Source organism: Miscanthus floridulus, chromosome 2, assembly GCF_019320115.1.
Source record: "Miscanthus floridulus cultivar M001 chromosome 2, ASM1932011v1, whole genome shotgun sequence".
Classification (NCBI taxonomy): domain Eukaryota; kingdom Viridiplantae; phylum Streptophyta; class Magnoliopsida; order Poales; family Poaceae; genus Miscanthus; species Miscanthus floridulus.
In genome coordinates this window covers 148,006,663-148,021,711 of record NC_089581.1, presented here as the reverse complement: position 1 = coordinate 148,021,711, position 15,049 = coordinate 148,006,663, and the positions used below count along the sequence as shown (strand labels likewise).

General features: G+C 41.8%; 1 protein-coding gene and 1 pseudogene across 1 annotated transcript; one reads left to right on the top strand and one right to left on the bottom strand.

Annotated features, from left to right (window-relative positions):
* Positions 1-2,195: 2,195 nt before the first annotated feature.
* Positions 2,196-5,759, bottom strand: LOC136540035 (uncharacterized; annotated as a pseudogene).
* Positions 5,760-6,562: 803 nt separating this feature from the next.
* Positions 6,563-8,485, top strand: LOC136540034 (bifunctional TENA2 protein). Its single transcript, XM_066532018.1, has 3 exons — positions 6,563-6,783; positions 7,655-7,869; positions 7,951-8,485. The coding sequence occupies exons 1-3, from the start codon at positions 6,640-6,642 to the stop codon at positions 8,264-8,266; spliced, it is 675 nt and encodes a 224-aa protein (XP_066388115.1). The 5' UTR covers positions 6,563-6,639; the 3' UTR covers positions 8,267-8,485.
* Positions 8,486-15,049: the final 6,564 nt, after the last annotated feature.

Sequence of the window (15,049 nt, the reverse complement as noted above, 5' to 3'; positions counted from 1 at the left end):
TTTGGAAATATTCAGCTTGTGCCTGCTGCTGTGCTTTATCCTATCGTCAAACTATGGCCTTTTCGTAGTTGGGGGTTAGACTTCATTGGCCAAATATATCCCCTATCTTCGAAGGGACACCGATTTGTGTTAGTTGCTACGGATTACTTTACTAAGTGGACCGAGGGAGTTTCTTTGAAGAATATGACACACAAGGAAGTAATTGAGTTCATCACTGAGCATACTATTCATAGATTCAGCATTTCTCAACCATTAACTACAGATCAAGGGACATCGTTTGTGTCTAAAGAGGTGAGAGAATTTGTCGAATTGTATAATATCAAGTTGCTCAATTCATCTCCATACTATGCTCAAGCTAATGGCCAAGCTGAGTCTAGTAATAAGACTTTGATCAAGCTCATCAAAAAGAAAATTAAGGAGAATCCAAGGAGATAGCATGAAGTTTTGTCTGAGGCTCTATGGGCATATCGCATTTCAAGGCATGGTGCTACAAAGGTTACTTCTTTTGAGTTAGTATATGGCCAAGAGGCCGTGTTGCCTGTCGAAGTGAATTTGGATGCATACAGGCTTGCTAAACAAAATGATTTATCAGCTGTTGTGTATCATGATTTGATGATGGATAATATCGATGAGGTGACTGATGTGAGATTAAAAGCTCTCAAGAAAATAGAGAAAGATAAAGCTCGAGTTGCCAAAGCATACAACAAGAAAGTCAGGAGCAAATCCTTCCAAGTAGAAGAATTGATGTGGAAAACCATACTACCAATTGGATCGAAGAGCAATCAGTTTGGCAAGTGGTCATCAAATTGGAAAGGTCCTTACAAAGTGGTCAAAGTTATATTCAAAAATTCATATGTGCTCGAGACATTACAAGGTGAACGTCTCACGAGAGCATTCAACAGGAGGTACTTGAAAAGGTACTTTCCAAGTGTTTGGCAAGAAGACTAAGTGCTCACCAAACAATGGCCGATACATGTATCGCCCTTAGCCACTGAGTAGCCGATGAGATGGGAACCGTTGCTGTTTGGTTTTAATTTATTTGATTAAGTGTTTTCAGGTTTATGCATCATTCACCTGAAAATAGGAGGGCATATGTTGACAACAAAAAATGTTCATTTTGTGAAGTTGTCAAAATATGAAACGGACTTCACCATTGCGTTCCTCTCATCGAGACGGTAAAAAAACATATATGGAACGTCTAATTCGAAGTCCGGATGAAGAAGTTATGCCCTCAGAAAGATGCCTCGTTGTTGGGAGTTCCGACCCAAGTCGGGACTTCCGACTGTCGAAAGTTTCGACGGGTGTCGGGACTTCCGGGAAGCCTGAAGAAATCTGCTAATGTGTCTGGGGTTATCCCTATGTCGGGAGTTCCGACCCAAGTCGGGACTTCCGCCTGTCGGAAGTTTCGACGGGTGTCGGGACTTCCGGGAGGCCTGAAGAAATCTGCTCGGGTGTCTCGGGTTATCCCTACGTCGGGAGTTTCGACAAAAGTCGAAAGTTTCGACTGTCGAGAGTTCCGACTCAAGTCGGGACTTCCGACATACCTAACAGAAAATCCTGTTTGGATCTGGCCTTTTGGATTTCGATCCGAACTATTTCAAACTCGTGGGAAACTTGAAAAATAAGGCTTGGAGAGGTTTCCTACTAGGATAAGACCAGCCCCATCTATATATATGAGAGGATCATGGTCGATTGAGTTCCCATCTATCCAATCGTCATACAAACCAATCTATCAACTCCTTATGCCCTAATTCCTCTCTCTCAACCTCTCTTGCTGTTCGTCGAGTTTCCCGGCGAGATTCAGCGGCATCCTAGGCGGCCTTGCTGGTCCTAGGAGATCCTCCACGTGCTCCTCCCTGACGGGTCTTCCCGGGAGAAGTTCGGGAACTTTTCCGGCCAAGAACAAGCTATACATCAGTCTCACCGGTCTTTAGATTGGTTTGATCAATTACGCCATGTTCTTGCTGCGTTGCATGTTGTGTGCAACCTCTTTGGACGTCCAAGGCGCTACTGGTGTGTTGGTTTGGATCATCCTCAACGTCAACCCATACCCTTCGGAACAGTCTTCAGTAATTGAAAAGCTGACATATATGTCAAGTTGCATATGATAAAATGTATACGTAGCATCAAGTTGTCAAAAAAGTACTGGAAGACAGCACGAATCAAACATAGAGACCGTCTCCCAACATTTTTTAAGAAGAAGATACTCCTCATAACTTTCCGTAAGTGGTTCAGCATTGCTGCTATTTGTACTGCATTCTGCACAACCTCAAGAGTTGGTCATATGTTTCTATATACACAGTAGCCAAAACAAGAATTACAAAGAAGAATCATACCTAATCTATGTAACCATACAAAATGAAGCTAAACATTCAGACATGTATAACAAAATAAGCTAACTGTTTCCGTGCTCCGGTATAACTGTGGCAAAGTTAGAGCAAATTAGTGAGGAGTACACATGCCTTTTGGGTACATATATTGTGAAATTTTAGTGAAAACCCACTGTTTTCACATTTTTTAGGGGGTGCAACACTCTAGTTACTACCTAACTTTGCTCCTGAGTATAAGACAGAACACTTCGGTTCGCAGTTTCAGAACAAACCGAACCATTTTGATTCTTCCTGCTTTTCCTATGATGTTTCATAGTATGTTGACTCAGGTCGGCTTGTATAACTTTCTGTGTATTCTGAACCATCTTCTGAAGCATATGACGATGATTCATACTCAGGTTGGATAGACAGAAACATATATTTCAGACCGCTTATGACATCATAAATCATCAATCCAATTCTTCCTCCACCCCAGCTCCCTAAATGGCTTCCTGCAAGGTATCCCAGCTTCCCAAACCGCTCCTCACCATGGAAACCACCCACATAAGTTCCAAACAAGGTGCCAGTGCCCCGGAGAAAACCTTCTGTCATGCTTCCGCCAAAGTACATTGCTTCAAAGAAGTCCCAACCACAAGAAATTATTGGCCCCAATATCCTTTTGGCTTGACGAGCAGCAACTTTTGTCGCCTTTGCACTAATCTTCTGAGCTTGTTTGGCTGCTTCACTAGGGGTTAGGCCTTGTGTCACAGCATCGGCTAAAGCTTTCTCCATGGCTCGCTGCCGCACCATTTCCAAGTGTGCACTTCGGATGTTGTTGACGTACAACTTGACACCCTCCTTTGCTGTGCACGCAAGGCTGCCAGAGCCCATGTCAAAGCAGTTCATGAATGTGAATTGACCACTCTTTGATGCAGCCTCCTTTCCAACAAGTTCCCTGAACTTCTCAGCTGTAAAGTAGAAGCAAATGGGGGTTATCCCAAGGAACCAATATCTAGAAGCAGTTAATTTGGAGATTGAAAAAGGAACCAGTATCAATGTAATAATGGCTTTCGATATTGAATTACCGATCTGTCATATTCAACTGTGGCTATGAAAACATGGAACTGTGGCTACTAAGCAAGAGTCGTCTTTAAATAGGGTACCCCTTTAAATAAACCCGCTGGGTCAGTAGTATGAAGAAACTTGAGATCACATGAAGCAAATTGGTAAACTTGTGCAATTAACCATTCGTCATATCCAACAGAATTTGCAAGTGCCTCAGCTGCTTGCTGCTTCAGCGTGAAGCGGATCTTTGGGTCCAAGCAGGCGCTAGGGGACTAGGTTGCATATTAGCCAGAGTAGTACACTAGTGAGTCTATGCCCAAGGCGGGCTGAAGCTCTATTGCAAATCATGTAATGCCCGGCCGTGTAATCAAACTATTTCTATCTTAATAATACAAAGACACGCAAACCTTTTGCGTGATCGAGAAAAAAAAAACAGAATTTGCAATCAAGCGAATTATCAGCCATTACTGACTCAGTTGAAACACAATGCATTGTCACTCACTCCTAGTTCTTCAGTGAAGTGTACCTATGCTACCGCCAATACTAAGACTTCTGGTTGTGTTGTTTGGCATATGCATACGGAATGTCTTCTTGTGAATCCATTACTTAAGGCTAGTCAGCGTAAAGCGCACAATGCTCAGTAAGAAGCTGATATCAGGAAAACTTGTAAAACTGAAAGCTCATTGGTTTTCTACAGACCTTATAAGCTACCTAGTTATTTCTGTTCACTATGGAAACCCTATTTGAACAGGTGGCAATTGGCCCTAGTCTTGTAGGATATGGAACTCAGAAGCTCTAACTTCTCTGAATCAAAAGCAGAGATAGTGGGGTGTTTCATACTTTCTCCTATAGCTACAGCCTACAACTTCTGCACTTCCATAGTTCTTGTTGTTTTCTGATTTCATTTTTATCCTTGTAATTAGGCATAAAAATTATATCATCTGTTGCTTTAAACTTATGGAGGTGGTATGTCTCAGATTTGCTGTAGTCCTGAGGTCTCAAATCCATCTATTAAATTTGCCATTTGGAGCAACTGAAGTCAGCAATGAAATGGTCCTCTGAACTTTTGTTGTGGCTGGAAATAACTTCATCTAGTCTCCAGAGAAGCCCAAAACCTGAGCACGGCTATTTTCCCAAGTGGTTCTTAGCCTATGACAAAAGCATTTGAAGCTGTGCACTTGCACAGGATGGAACATCACTAAAGAAAATCATGTAAAAAAAATCGATCCGCGGGGGTAAGACAGCCTTCGGGCATTCTGCTTAAGATAGAAGTTAACATTCTCACGCAAGTCGAGAAAATATCCGAACCCCTTCCCTACCCATACATAGCGGCACCGTTGCACATGTGAGAACCTAGGTTGGTCCCTAGACCTGTGCTTTGGCGTGGGACAGACTAGGGGACTTTTAACCACAATCCTAGTATTCGCTACCATGGGGAGTCACAAACCTAGGACCTGAGGAGTGCTATTAGAGCCACCAAACCAACTCGGCTAGGCACTCGTTCGCTAAAGAAAATTCTGTAACTTGCATATATCATCATACTGAGGCATTTTGAGTAATTGCTTGTATTGCTACTTCCTGGATTGCGATGACTAATTGCTTATATTGCTAGGCTGATATCTTGTGTTTGCCATCCTATTAGAGCACATTAGCCAATGCTAACAAATATTCAAACCCCCACTGAGCTGCTGACATTTGTAGTTAGCTTCCGAATTGATGTATTTCTGCTGAATTGCAGCAAAATGTATTATGAGTGAACATAATCAGATCTTTCTGACAAATTTATGACTTCCTGAATAACTCTACACAGAAGTTTTTTTGCAAGATCGCAACCCCACAATCACAACTTCACAAGAATGGCAGAGAAAAACTTAGCAAAAGGGAATTTAAATTCCACCATCCACATCAATCTAAACAAGCAAATTCTGACAGAAGAAATTATCCCTAGGAACCAATTACCGACTGACTAGCCTAAATGCATCACTACCCACAACAAAAATCAAGCAAATTCGCGTTTCTGCATAAAAAAACAACCACTCCCTCAGCAATTAGAGTATTAGACGAAGAAAACAGTGCCCACAGATCTCCGTCGGAAACTAACACGTGAAATTGCACAGGAAGGAAAAGATTCTGATACGCGACCGGAAAACTAACCGGTCATGCTGAGCGCAAGGACAGCCCGTGATGAGGAGCAGCAGCCGCACGCGCCGCTTCTGTATGTCCAACATCTTCGCCCGCCACCGTCAGGATCGAGCGCCGCGAGGATCTTAACCCTGCCTAGGGACCAACCTCCCGCTCCCTCGCGGCGACCGGAGGAACAGGGGAAGGCCGGAAGCGAGGGAGGAATAAAGAGAGAGACAGGCAAGGAAAGAGAAGAGGAATGGTCGCAGCGTTCTCTTCGCTGCCGCCGCGTGTTAGAACGTGACCCCTAATCCGCGTTGCCTTCCAAAGCACGGCGTTATTGTAATATTAGCTGACATGTGGGACATGATTGAAGTGGCCCCAATGATCAGTGGGATTATTCGGCGTGTGTTTGAGCTGCAAATCCAGCGATTCACTCGATTATAATGTTTGTTTAGATGAAAATTAACGTTGTTGAAGCCTTAGGCTATCTCAACGACACACCTAAAATACCAGACATATTTATTCTTTGGATAACGTTACAGATAAAAAGTTTAATATCTATTCGATATCTTCTTTAAGAATAAGATTCTAAAAAAAATCTTTCTGTAAATAGATTTTTAGAAAAGAAAAAGTCTATATTTAAATTGTGTCTCTTAGACAATCTAAAATAAGTCTTCCTGTTCAACACTAGTTTTGGATATCATGCTATCCATTTTAGGTTTTTGTGTCCACATAAGTTCCTGGTTGGAGACAATTTTAGAGGACTGCAACGTAACTGTCTTCAACAAGGAACTCATATGGGTACCTAAACCTAAAATGGATAGTAAAAGATCTAAAATCAGCCTTCAACAAAGTACCTATATGAAAGACTTATTTTGAGTTGTCTGAGATGCACAATCTAAATATAATATGGGTATTCTTTCTATAAAAACTCAATTACAGAAAGAATTTTATTTTAGATCTTGAAATTTTTACGTGTAACGCTACCCAGGACGAATGACTCTTGTATTCTGATATTTTGGATGTTGTTATCGGAGATAGTCTAAGGTGAGGATATCCGAAGGGCTTGGCGGCATTGCCTGTGGTCATTGGTCAAACCTTGGGAGCCCCGGTTCAGCAATCGCAGTCCCACACGGCGGCGATGGACGGCGGCGGGGTCGAGACGGGCACGACGGTGGCCTGGATGGAGAAGCACCGGCCGATGTACGAGCGGGCCACCCGGCACCCGTTCACCGTCTCCATCCGCGACGGTACCGTCGACATGTCTGCCTTCAAGCGCTGGCTGGTCAGTCTCAGTCCCTCTATTTCCCCCATCAACTGATGCAGTGAAGTTCTCGTTGTGTAACGCCTTCAACCGCGAGAAAATTGACGTGGGCTAAGCTTTGACCTTTCCATGTCTGATTCTTGGTTCGGGGGGTCGGGGCATCGACCGCGAGAAAATTGACGTGGGCTAAGCTTTGACCTTTCCATGTCTGATTCTTGGTTCGGGGGGTCGGGGCATCGAGCTCTGTACATCAAATTAAATACAACCAAGAAGTCTTGTAGTTGCTACTAAGACAACGAAAATTAGTGGGGATGGCTATAGAATTGAGTTGCGTGATTTGTGTGATTGTGTCAGAGATGGTTTTGGGAGAACTATGAATTTAAAATGGAACCTGAAAGCGTGAAGGCAAAAGATTTCATAGTTCATAGATATATATACTGTGACTGTGAAGATCTTGTGTTTCCAAAGGACTAGTCACTCTGAATGTCGTCATTCTGTTGTTTCCTCCGGTTGACAAAAATAACGACGGAGTAGAATTGGCTCTTAGTTGACACTGTCCAATTGTGATTGTGTAAAGTGATGAAGGATCATGTTCAGGGAACAGTGCAAAAAAGAAATCAACTACTAGTTGGGCATAGTATTCTGCAAGAAAATAAATAAAACTAATAAAAATAAGAGTTACTCTATATGATCTTGGGTTCTTTTTCTAGTTGAAAGCATCTTGGTGGTTGATAATTATAAGTTAAATTATGATATATCTTATAGTACAGCAGTAGGGGAGCTTTCAGTTGTCTATATAGTGGTCAATTTGCTATGATTTTCTGAAAGAAATTTCATTTTGGTTATGAGTACCATGAGTAGATAAATAGACTCGTTTCTTTGTCATATTCAGAGCCAGGACTATCTGTTTGTAAGGGAATTTGTTGCATTTATAGCAAGTGTATTGCTCAAATGCTGCAAGCAAGAAGACAGCTCGGACATGGAAATTATCCTGGGTGGAGTAGCTTCTATCAGCGATGAGATCTCTTGGTTCAAGAATGAAGCTACCAGATGGGGCGCCGATCTAGCAAGTGTTTCTCCCTTAAAAGCCAATTTAGAGTACCACAGGTTCATCTCGTTCAAACATTTGTAAAATCCCACACAATAGCATGACTGAAGATCTATAACTGGCATCAACCTTGTTGTCAGGTTTCTCCAGAGCTTTACTGAGCCAGAGGTTAGCTATGTTGTTGCTGTAACAGCCTTCTGGATAATTGAAACCGTGTACCAGGACAGCTTCGGTTTCTGTATCCAAGATGGTAATAAGACGCCACCGGAGCTCCTTGGGACCTGCCAGAGATGGGGCAACGCTGGGTTCAGACAGTACTGCCAGTCTCTGCAGAGCATCGTGGATCGCTGCTTGGCTAATGCACCAGCTGATGCTGTCAAGAGTGCTGAAGAGGCCTTCATCCGGGTACTCGAGCTGGAAATTGGTTTCTGGGAAATGAGCTCTTCTCAGTCCTAATTAGCAGCGTATTCTCTATAGTCCAAACATCTACAAATAATCGAAGTATCGAACGAAATAAATGGTGCTCCGGGCTCAGACCCAGGCATGAGCTGTATTTTCCTTTTTTTCCCCCTGTGCGTCTGGTTCCACCTTTGCTCCTGTATCTTTCAGACGCAGAACTGATATGATGGTTCCATGTGAGAGCAGATCAGATTTGCTATATCACGCTCAGGTGAAAAAGTCCCTCCTACACTTAAATTTTTGTGAGCATGTTATATGGAAAAAATGGATGTTTTAGAGAAATTCTTACACTTAAATTCTGCTTAGATATTATACAAAGTAGTCACCTTAGATCTAGTAAAAGTAAAGTCAATAAATTTAGCATAGGTTAATAGTAACTAAAATTGGAATGTGGAAGAAGATTTTCACCTGAATTCTAGTTTTATTCCCTTCCTTACATATACTATTTAAAAAGAAGAAATAGAAGGCAAAGAAAAAGAAATAGGTGTGACGGATAATATTTCACCTGGATACAGGAGTAAACAATCCCGTCCCATGCGAATACTTTGTCCAATCTCAAATTTCTCGATACAACTTCTTACGTGGCCCTGTTTGGGACAACGTAACCCAATCGCACGGTGCAGTGCCCGAGCTGCGGTGGAAGACCTGCAATTCGTCCCGCGCCTCGACGCCGCAAACGCTCCACCTCGGGCGTCCGTCCGTCTCTGGACGCCGGACACGTGGCACGGACGCCGGCGTCGGACGGTCCATGTATTTTTTTTACCACATAAATATCTGGTCACTTGTACTTATCTTTCTGGTTCCATCTGGTCTCTCTCCACAATCTCTCCATTCAAAGCAATAGGGAGACGAAGGATGTCGTGGAGCCTGAAAGCATCTAGGTCCCTAATTGGGTTTCGGTGATTAATGACAATACTTGATTGATATGACTAACATGTGTTTTGCAGAGGCAATAAAGTTAGGTCACGGTAATGGAAATCATTTGGGCTATCATGGTAGTCATGCCCCTACGATGGAAATTATTTCGGTTTTTAAAGAATGGACGACAAGGTTAAGAATGAACTAGTTTTAAGTGTCGTTTGGTATTAAGGAGATACTTAGAGTAGTTTATGACTTTGTTTTTTCTTTGACCGTACTATTAAGAGGGGTATAGACGGGTAGCTTGATCTAGGTGAGTCTAGTGGGTTAGGTGTGGTGCACACTTTCTAAATCTAGCACTAGGTAGCTCCTAAAAAGCCCTTAGATCTATTGGAGCAAACTTCATTCACGTATGATCGAGAGTTAGAAGTGAATGGAGGGTCAAATGCTGACCAAACGTTGGTTCCGGAGTGATCGGACGCTGGCGCAGAGTCTGGTCAGTTCATTTGATCAAGGTGAAATCGTCTGGTGCGACCGGATGCTGAGAGTGTCCGGTCGACCCCAGTAATGTTCTAGAGAGAGAAAATCATGACCAGACGCGCCCGATCAGTACTAACCGGACGCTTTAAACACTGGAGTTCGGGGAGAACTGACCGGAGCGTCCAGTCAACATGACCGGAACGTCTGGTCACCCCATAGAAGCACATAACGGTTCGTTTTTCAACCAAGGTTATAAATACTTCCTCAATTCGTGTGAGGGGGTACTTTTACTCATTCCAACAGCTGAGAAACACCTTTGAGAGTGCCAAGAAGAGCAAGGTCCTAGTGAAGTGATTGAGATTTGAGAATCCCAAAGAGAGCCCTCATTAGTGAAGGCAAGAGTAGCAAAGTGTGTATCCACCCTTCTCATTAGGCTTGTCGTGGTCAAGTGAGAGTTTATGCTTGTTACTCTTGATGATTGGGAGCTTGGTGATCATTCGGCGGAGCTTGGTAGTGATTGGGAGCTTGGTGATCATCCGACGGAGCTTGTGGATGACTCAACTCAAGTTGTGAGCGGTTGTGGGTGATTTAACGCGACGGAGTGTCGAAGAATCAACCCGTAGAGAGCACTTGATCCTTACGCGGATCAAGGGGGAGCTACACTCTTACGTGGGTGCTCTAACGAGGAGTAGTGGGGAGTGGCAACTCTCCGATACCTTGGCAAAATATCGCCGCGTTCCTCCTTCTCTCTTTACTTTAAGCATTTACTTTGAGCAATTCAATTCTTGTTATTTACATTCATAGAATTGACATGCTAAAGTAGGATTGGAACATAGGTTGCTAAACTTTTGTGCGATAGATCAATAGAAATATTTTCTAGGCACAAGGGGTTAATTGGGCTAACCATATGACTTAATTATTGCAAATAATTTTAAAAGTAGCCCAATCCACCCCCCCCTTTTTGGACATCTTGATCCTTTCAATTAGTATCAGAGCCTCGTGCTCACGCATTTAGGCTTAACCGCCTAGAGAAAGATGTCTCACGGGGATGATCCTCCTCCTATCTCTAAGAGGGATGATTTTCCATATTGAAAAATCCGCATGGAGGCGTATTTAGAAGCTCTAGATGTCGGAATACTTAGAGCCGCCTCACAAGGCTTCCTAAAACCTTGGGATGCTACACACCTATAAGGCAATGAGGTGAATTACGAAAAATAGAATGCAAAGGCTCAAAACACCATCTTTAGAGGCCTCTGCAAAGATATGTTTAACCGAGTGAGGAACCACAAGGACGGTCATGCACTATGGTCGAATATTTGTGCGCTCCATGAGGGAACTAAGAGCAAGCGTGAGGAACGCTATCATCTTGTCATAAAAAAGCTAAATTCATTTGAGATGCTTCCTAAAGAGAGTGCTAATGAAATGTACTCATGCTTGAATGTTTTTGTAGAGGAAGTCAATGGGCTTGGACTTACTCAAATACAACCATCCGATGTTGTAAGAAAAATCTTAAGTGTCCTCCCCATTGATAAATATGAGCATATTATGACCGTGCTTCATCAAGGTGATCTTTCCACCGCTACACTAACACAAATCTTGGGAAAGATCAATACTCATGAGATGTATATGCACATCACACCACAAGATGACTCATCCTCTAATAAGAAGAAAGACAAGAACTTAGCATTCAAAGCTAGCCAAGAGAAGGGCAAAGCAAGGCTTGAGTATGAGAACTCAAGTGATGATGAAGTCGATGATGCTAGTCTTGCTCTCATGGTGAGAAGAACCACCAAGATGCTAAAGAAGCTTAACAAGAGTGGCATCAAGTTTGATGGCAAGAAAAAAAAGTTCTTCACTAGCTCTAGAAGAAAGCCAATCTCAGAGATAGATTGCTATAATTATGGAGAACTTAGTCATCTAGCACACCAATGCATAAAGCCCAAGAAAGACAAGTACAAGGGCAAGAGAGATGACTCAAGTAATAAAGAAGAAGATGAGAAGAAAAAGAACAAGCCATACAAAAAAAAGATGGCAAGAAGAAGGGCTTTCATAAGGAGAAGAAGAATGGGAAGGCCTACATCATCAGTGATTGGCTCACGGACATTGATTCATCAAGTTGCTCATCCGATGATGAGAGTGATAATGAGAAGGTGGCCGCCATTGTGATTGACTCTTCATCATCTTCACCGACACCACCGCTATCATCCTCTACACACCTATGCCTTATGGCCAAGGGTGAACGAAAGGTATCAAATGATAATGATAGTAGTACTGATGATCATTGCTAACAATGATGATTGTGATAGTAATAGTGATGATGATGAATTTGAATCACCTTCATATGATGAACTTGTCAAATTGCTAAACAATATACTAGGATCATAGAAAGACTAGAGCTAAGAATGACAAGTTAGAAGCTAAGAATGATTCTCTTTTAGCTAAATGTGATATAGCCAAAAAGGCTAGTGTGAGCTTAGAGAAGCAAATGATGCTATATCATCCAAACTCAAGGAGCTCAAATCTTCTAAGAAAGAGCTTAAATAAAAATATGATAAACTTGAGAGGATACATAATTAGCTCATCACTAGTCATAATATGCTAAAAGATGAATATATAACTCTCAAGATTAATCATGATAATCTTGTTATTGCTCAAGAATATTTATCCAATGAGCTACATAATGATAGGATTAAAGAAGAGATTAATCGGCTGTTGCAAGCGGGGTTTATCTAGCCATACAGGTATGCGGAGTGGGTCTCTAGTATCGTGCCTGTTGAGAAGAATGATTCTAGGAAGATCAGAGTATGTATTGATTTTAGAGATCTGAATAGAGCTACTCCAAAAGATGAGTATCCTATACCTATAGCCGATATGCTTACCAATGATGCTTCAAGACACCGGGTTATTAGCTTTCTTGATGGTAATACCGGTTATAATTAGATTTTCATGGCCAAGGAAGATATGTCTAAGACAGCCTTCATATGTCCTGGGTTTGTTGGTCTTTTTGAGTGGGTTGTGATAACATTTGGGCTAAAGAATGTAGGTGCTACTTATCAAAGAGCTATAAATTTGATTTTCCATGATTTAATTGGGGTGATTATGGAGGTGTACATTGATGATATTGTGATCAAACTGGCCACCCATAAATCTCATTTGGCCGATTTGTGTCTTGCTCTTGAGAGGATGCGCCACTATGGATTGAAGATGAACTCACTCAAATGTGCTTTTGGAGTATCGGCTGGAAAGTTTTTAGGCTTCATAATTCATGATAAGGGCATAGAGGTTGATCCCAAGAGGATAGAGAAGATCAAGAAAGTTCAGGCATCTACGTGCAAGAAGGACTTGCAAAAGTTCTTGGGAAAAGTGAACTACTTGAGGAGATTTATTACTAACTTGTCTAGGAAAATTATTCCTTTCACCCCTATATTGAAGCTGAAGGATGAATCTGAGTTCACTTGGGGGGCAAAACAACAAGAGGCATTCGAAAAGATAAAGGAATATTTGTCAACACCACCGGTTCTTCGTGCACCTAGGAGAGGAGTTTCTTTCAAGTTATATATTGCTACCGAAAAGAAGATAATCGGGGTTGTTTTGACTCAAGAAGATGAAGGTAAAGAATATGTGATTGCTTATCTTGGTCGCCATCTTTTTGATCCTAAGACAAGGTATGCCCATATAGAAAAATTATGCTTATCATTGTACTATGCTTGTGCTAAGATGAGACATTATCCTTTGTCTAGTACATGTATTGTTGCTTGCTAGGCCGATGTGATAAAGCACATGTTATATCGGCTAATTCTTCGTGGAAGGATAGGCAAATGGGCATACGCACTAATAGAATATGACTTGACTTTTGAACCATTGAAAATATTAAGAGGTCAAGTTCTTGCTGATTTTATTGTTGAGCATGGTATTGATTTAGATGATGAAGTCAATTACCTTACTTTTACTCCATGAAAATTATACTTTGATGGATCGGTTTGTAAAGATAGCCAAGGTATTGGTATTATTCTTATTTCTCCTAATGGTGCTAAAATTGGAATGTCAAGCCGATTAGATTTCTCTTGTACCAACAATCAAACCGAATATGAAGCTTTATTATTCGAGTTGATCATGTTGCGGTCTATGGAAGTAAAACATGTTGAAGCTTATGGTGATTCTTTGTTGGTATTACAACAAGTTGCTGGTGAATTTCAATGTTTAGAAGGATCACTAAGAACTTGTCTTGATGCTTACCTTGATGTTATTGATTATTTTGCCGAATTTCAAATTCGACATATTTCGAGGCATGAAAATCAAAAGGCCAACATGTTAGCTCAACAAGCATCTAGCTATGATGTCAGTGGATATAATTTCCATATTCAAGAATAGCCGATGCATGAAGATTTTAATTTTTCTTGTGTAGATACAGACCAGTCGGCTCAGACGACTACTCTTCTGCTGTGACCAAGTCAGCTAAGCCGACTACCCTAGTCGTCCAAGCCGACACCTCTAAATCGGCTAAGCCTACCGGCCCTGTTGGCTCAGCTGACTCCCCTGTGACTAGCCCGATCAATTCGCCCGAGAAGCTATCAAATCGGCCCGATATAACTTCCAGTGATGTTGGGGCCGATTTAGAAGATTAGAGGACTCCCTTGTTGAGATATCTACGTGATCCAAGTGCCAAAATAGATAAAAGTGTTCGGCGGAGCGCTTTCAAATATGTATTGTATAATGATGAGCTCTATCGAAGAATCGTCGAAGATTTACTGCTTAAGTGCTTGGGATCAGATTAGGCAAGAGTGGCTATAGGAGAAGTCCATGAAGACATCTGTGGTACGCATCAATCGGCCCTGAAGATAAAGTGGTTATTGCGTAGATCCAGTTTCTATTAGCCTACTATGATGGTCGATTGTTTTCGCTACTACAAAGGTTGCAAAGAGTGCCAAAAGTTTGGAAATATTCAGCTTGTGCCTGCTGCTGTGCTTTATCCTATCGTCAAACTATGGCCTTTTCGTAGTTGGGGGTTAGACTTCATTGGCCAAATATATCCCCTATCTTCGAAGGGACACCGATTTGTGTTAGTTGCTACGGATTACTTTACTAAGTGGACCGAGGGAGTTTCTTTGAAGAATATGACACACAAGGAAGTAATTGAGTTCATCACTGAGCATACTATTCATAGATTCAGCATTTCTCAACCATTAACTACAGATCAAGGGACATCGTTTGTGTCTAAAGAGGTGAGAGAATTTGTCGAATTGTATAATATCAAGTTGCTCAATTCATCTCCATACTATGCTCAAGCTAATGGCCAAGCTGAGTCTAGTAATAAGACTTTGATCAAGCTCATCAAAAAGAAAATTAAGGAGAATCCAAGGAGATAGCATGAAGTTTTGTCTGAGGCTCTATGGGCATATCGCATTTCAAGGCATGGTGCTACAAAGGTTACTTCTTTTGAGT

What these genes read in the sequence shown, in the direction of transcription:
- LOC136540034 (XM_066532018.1), top strand. Translation starts at nt 6,640, where the DNA reads ATGGACGGCGGCGGGGTCGAGACGGGCACGACGGTGGCCTGGATGGAG. An exon ending in CTGCCTTCAAGCGCTGGCTG is followed by an intron (nt 6,784 to 7,654) that starts GTCAGTCTCAGT and finishes TGTCATATTCAG; the next exon opens with AGCCAGGACTATCTGTTTGT. An exon ending in GCCAATTTAGAGTACCACAG is followed by an intron (nt 7,870 to 7,950) that starts GTTCATCTCGTT and finishes CCTTGTTGTCAG; the next exon opens with GTTTCTCCAGAGCTTTACTG.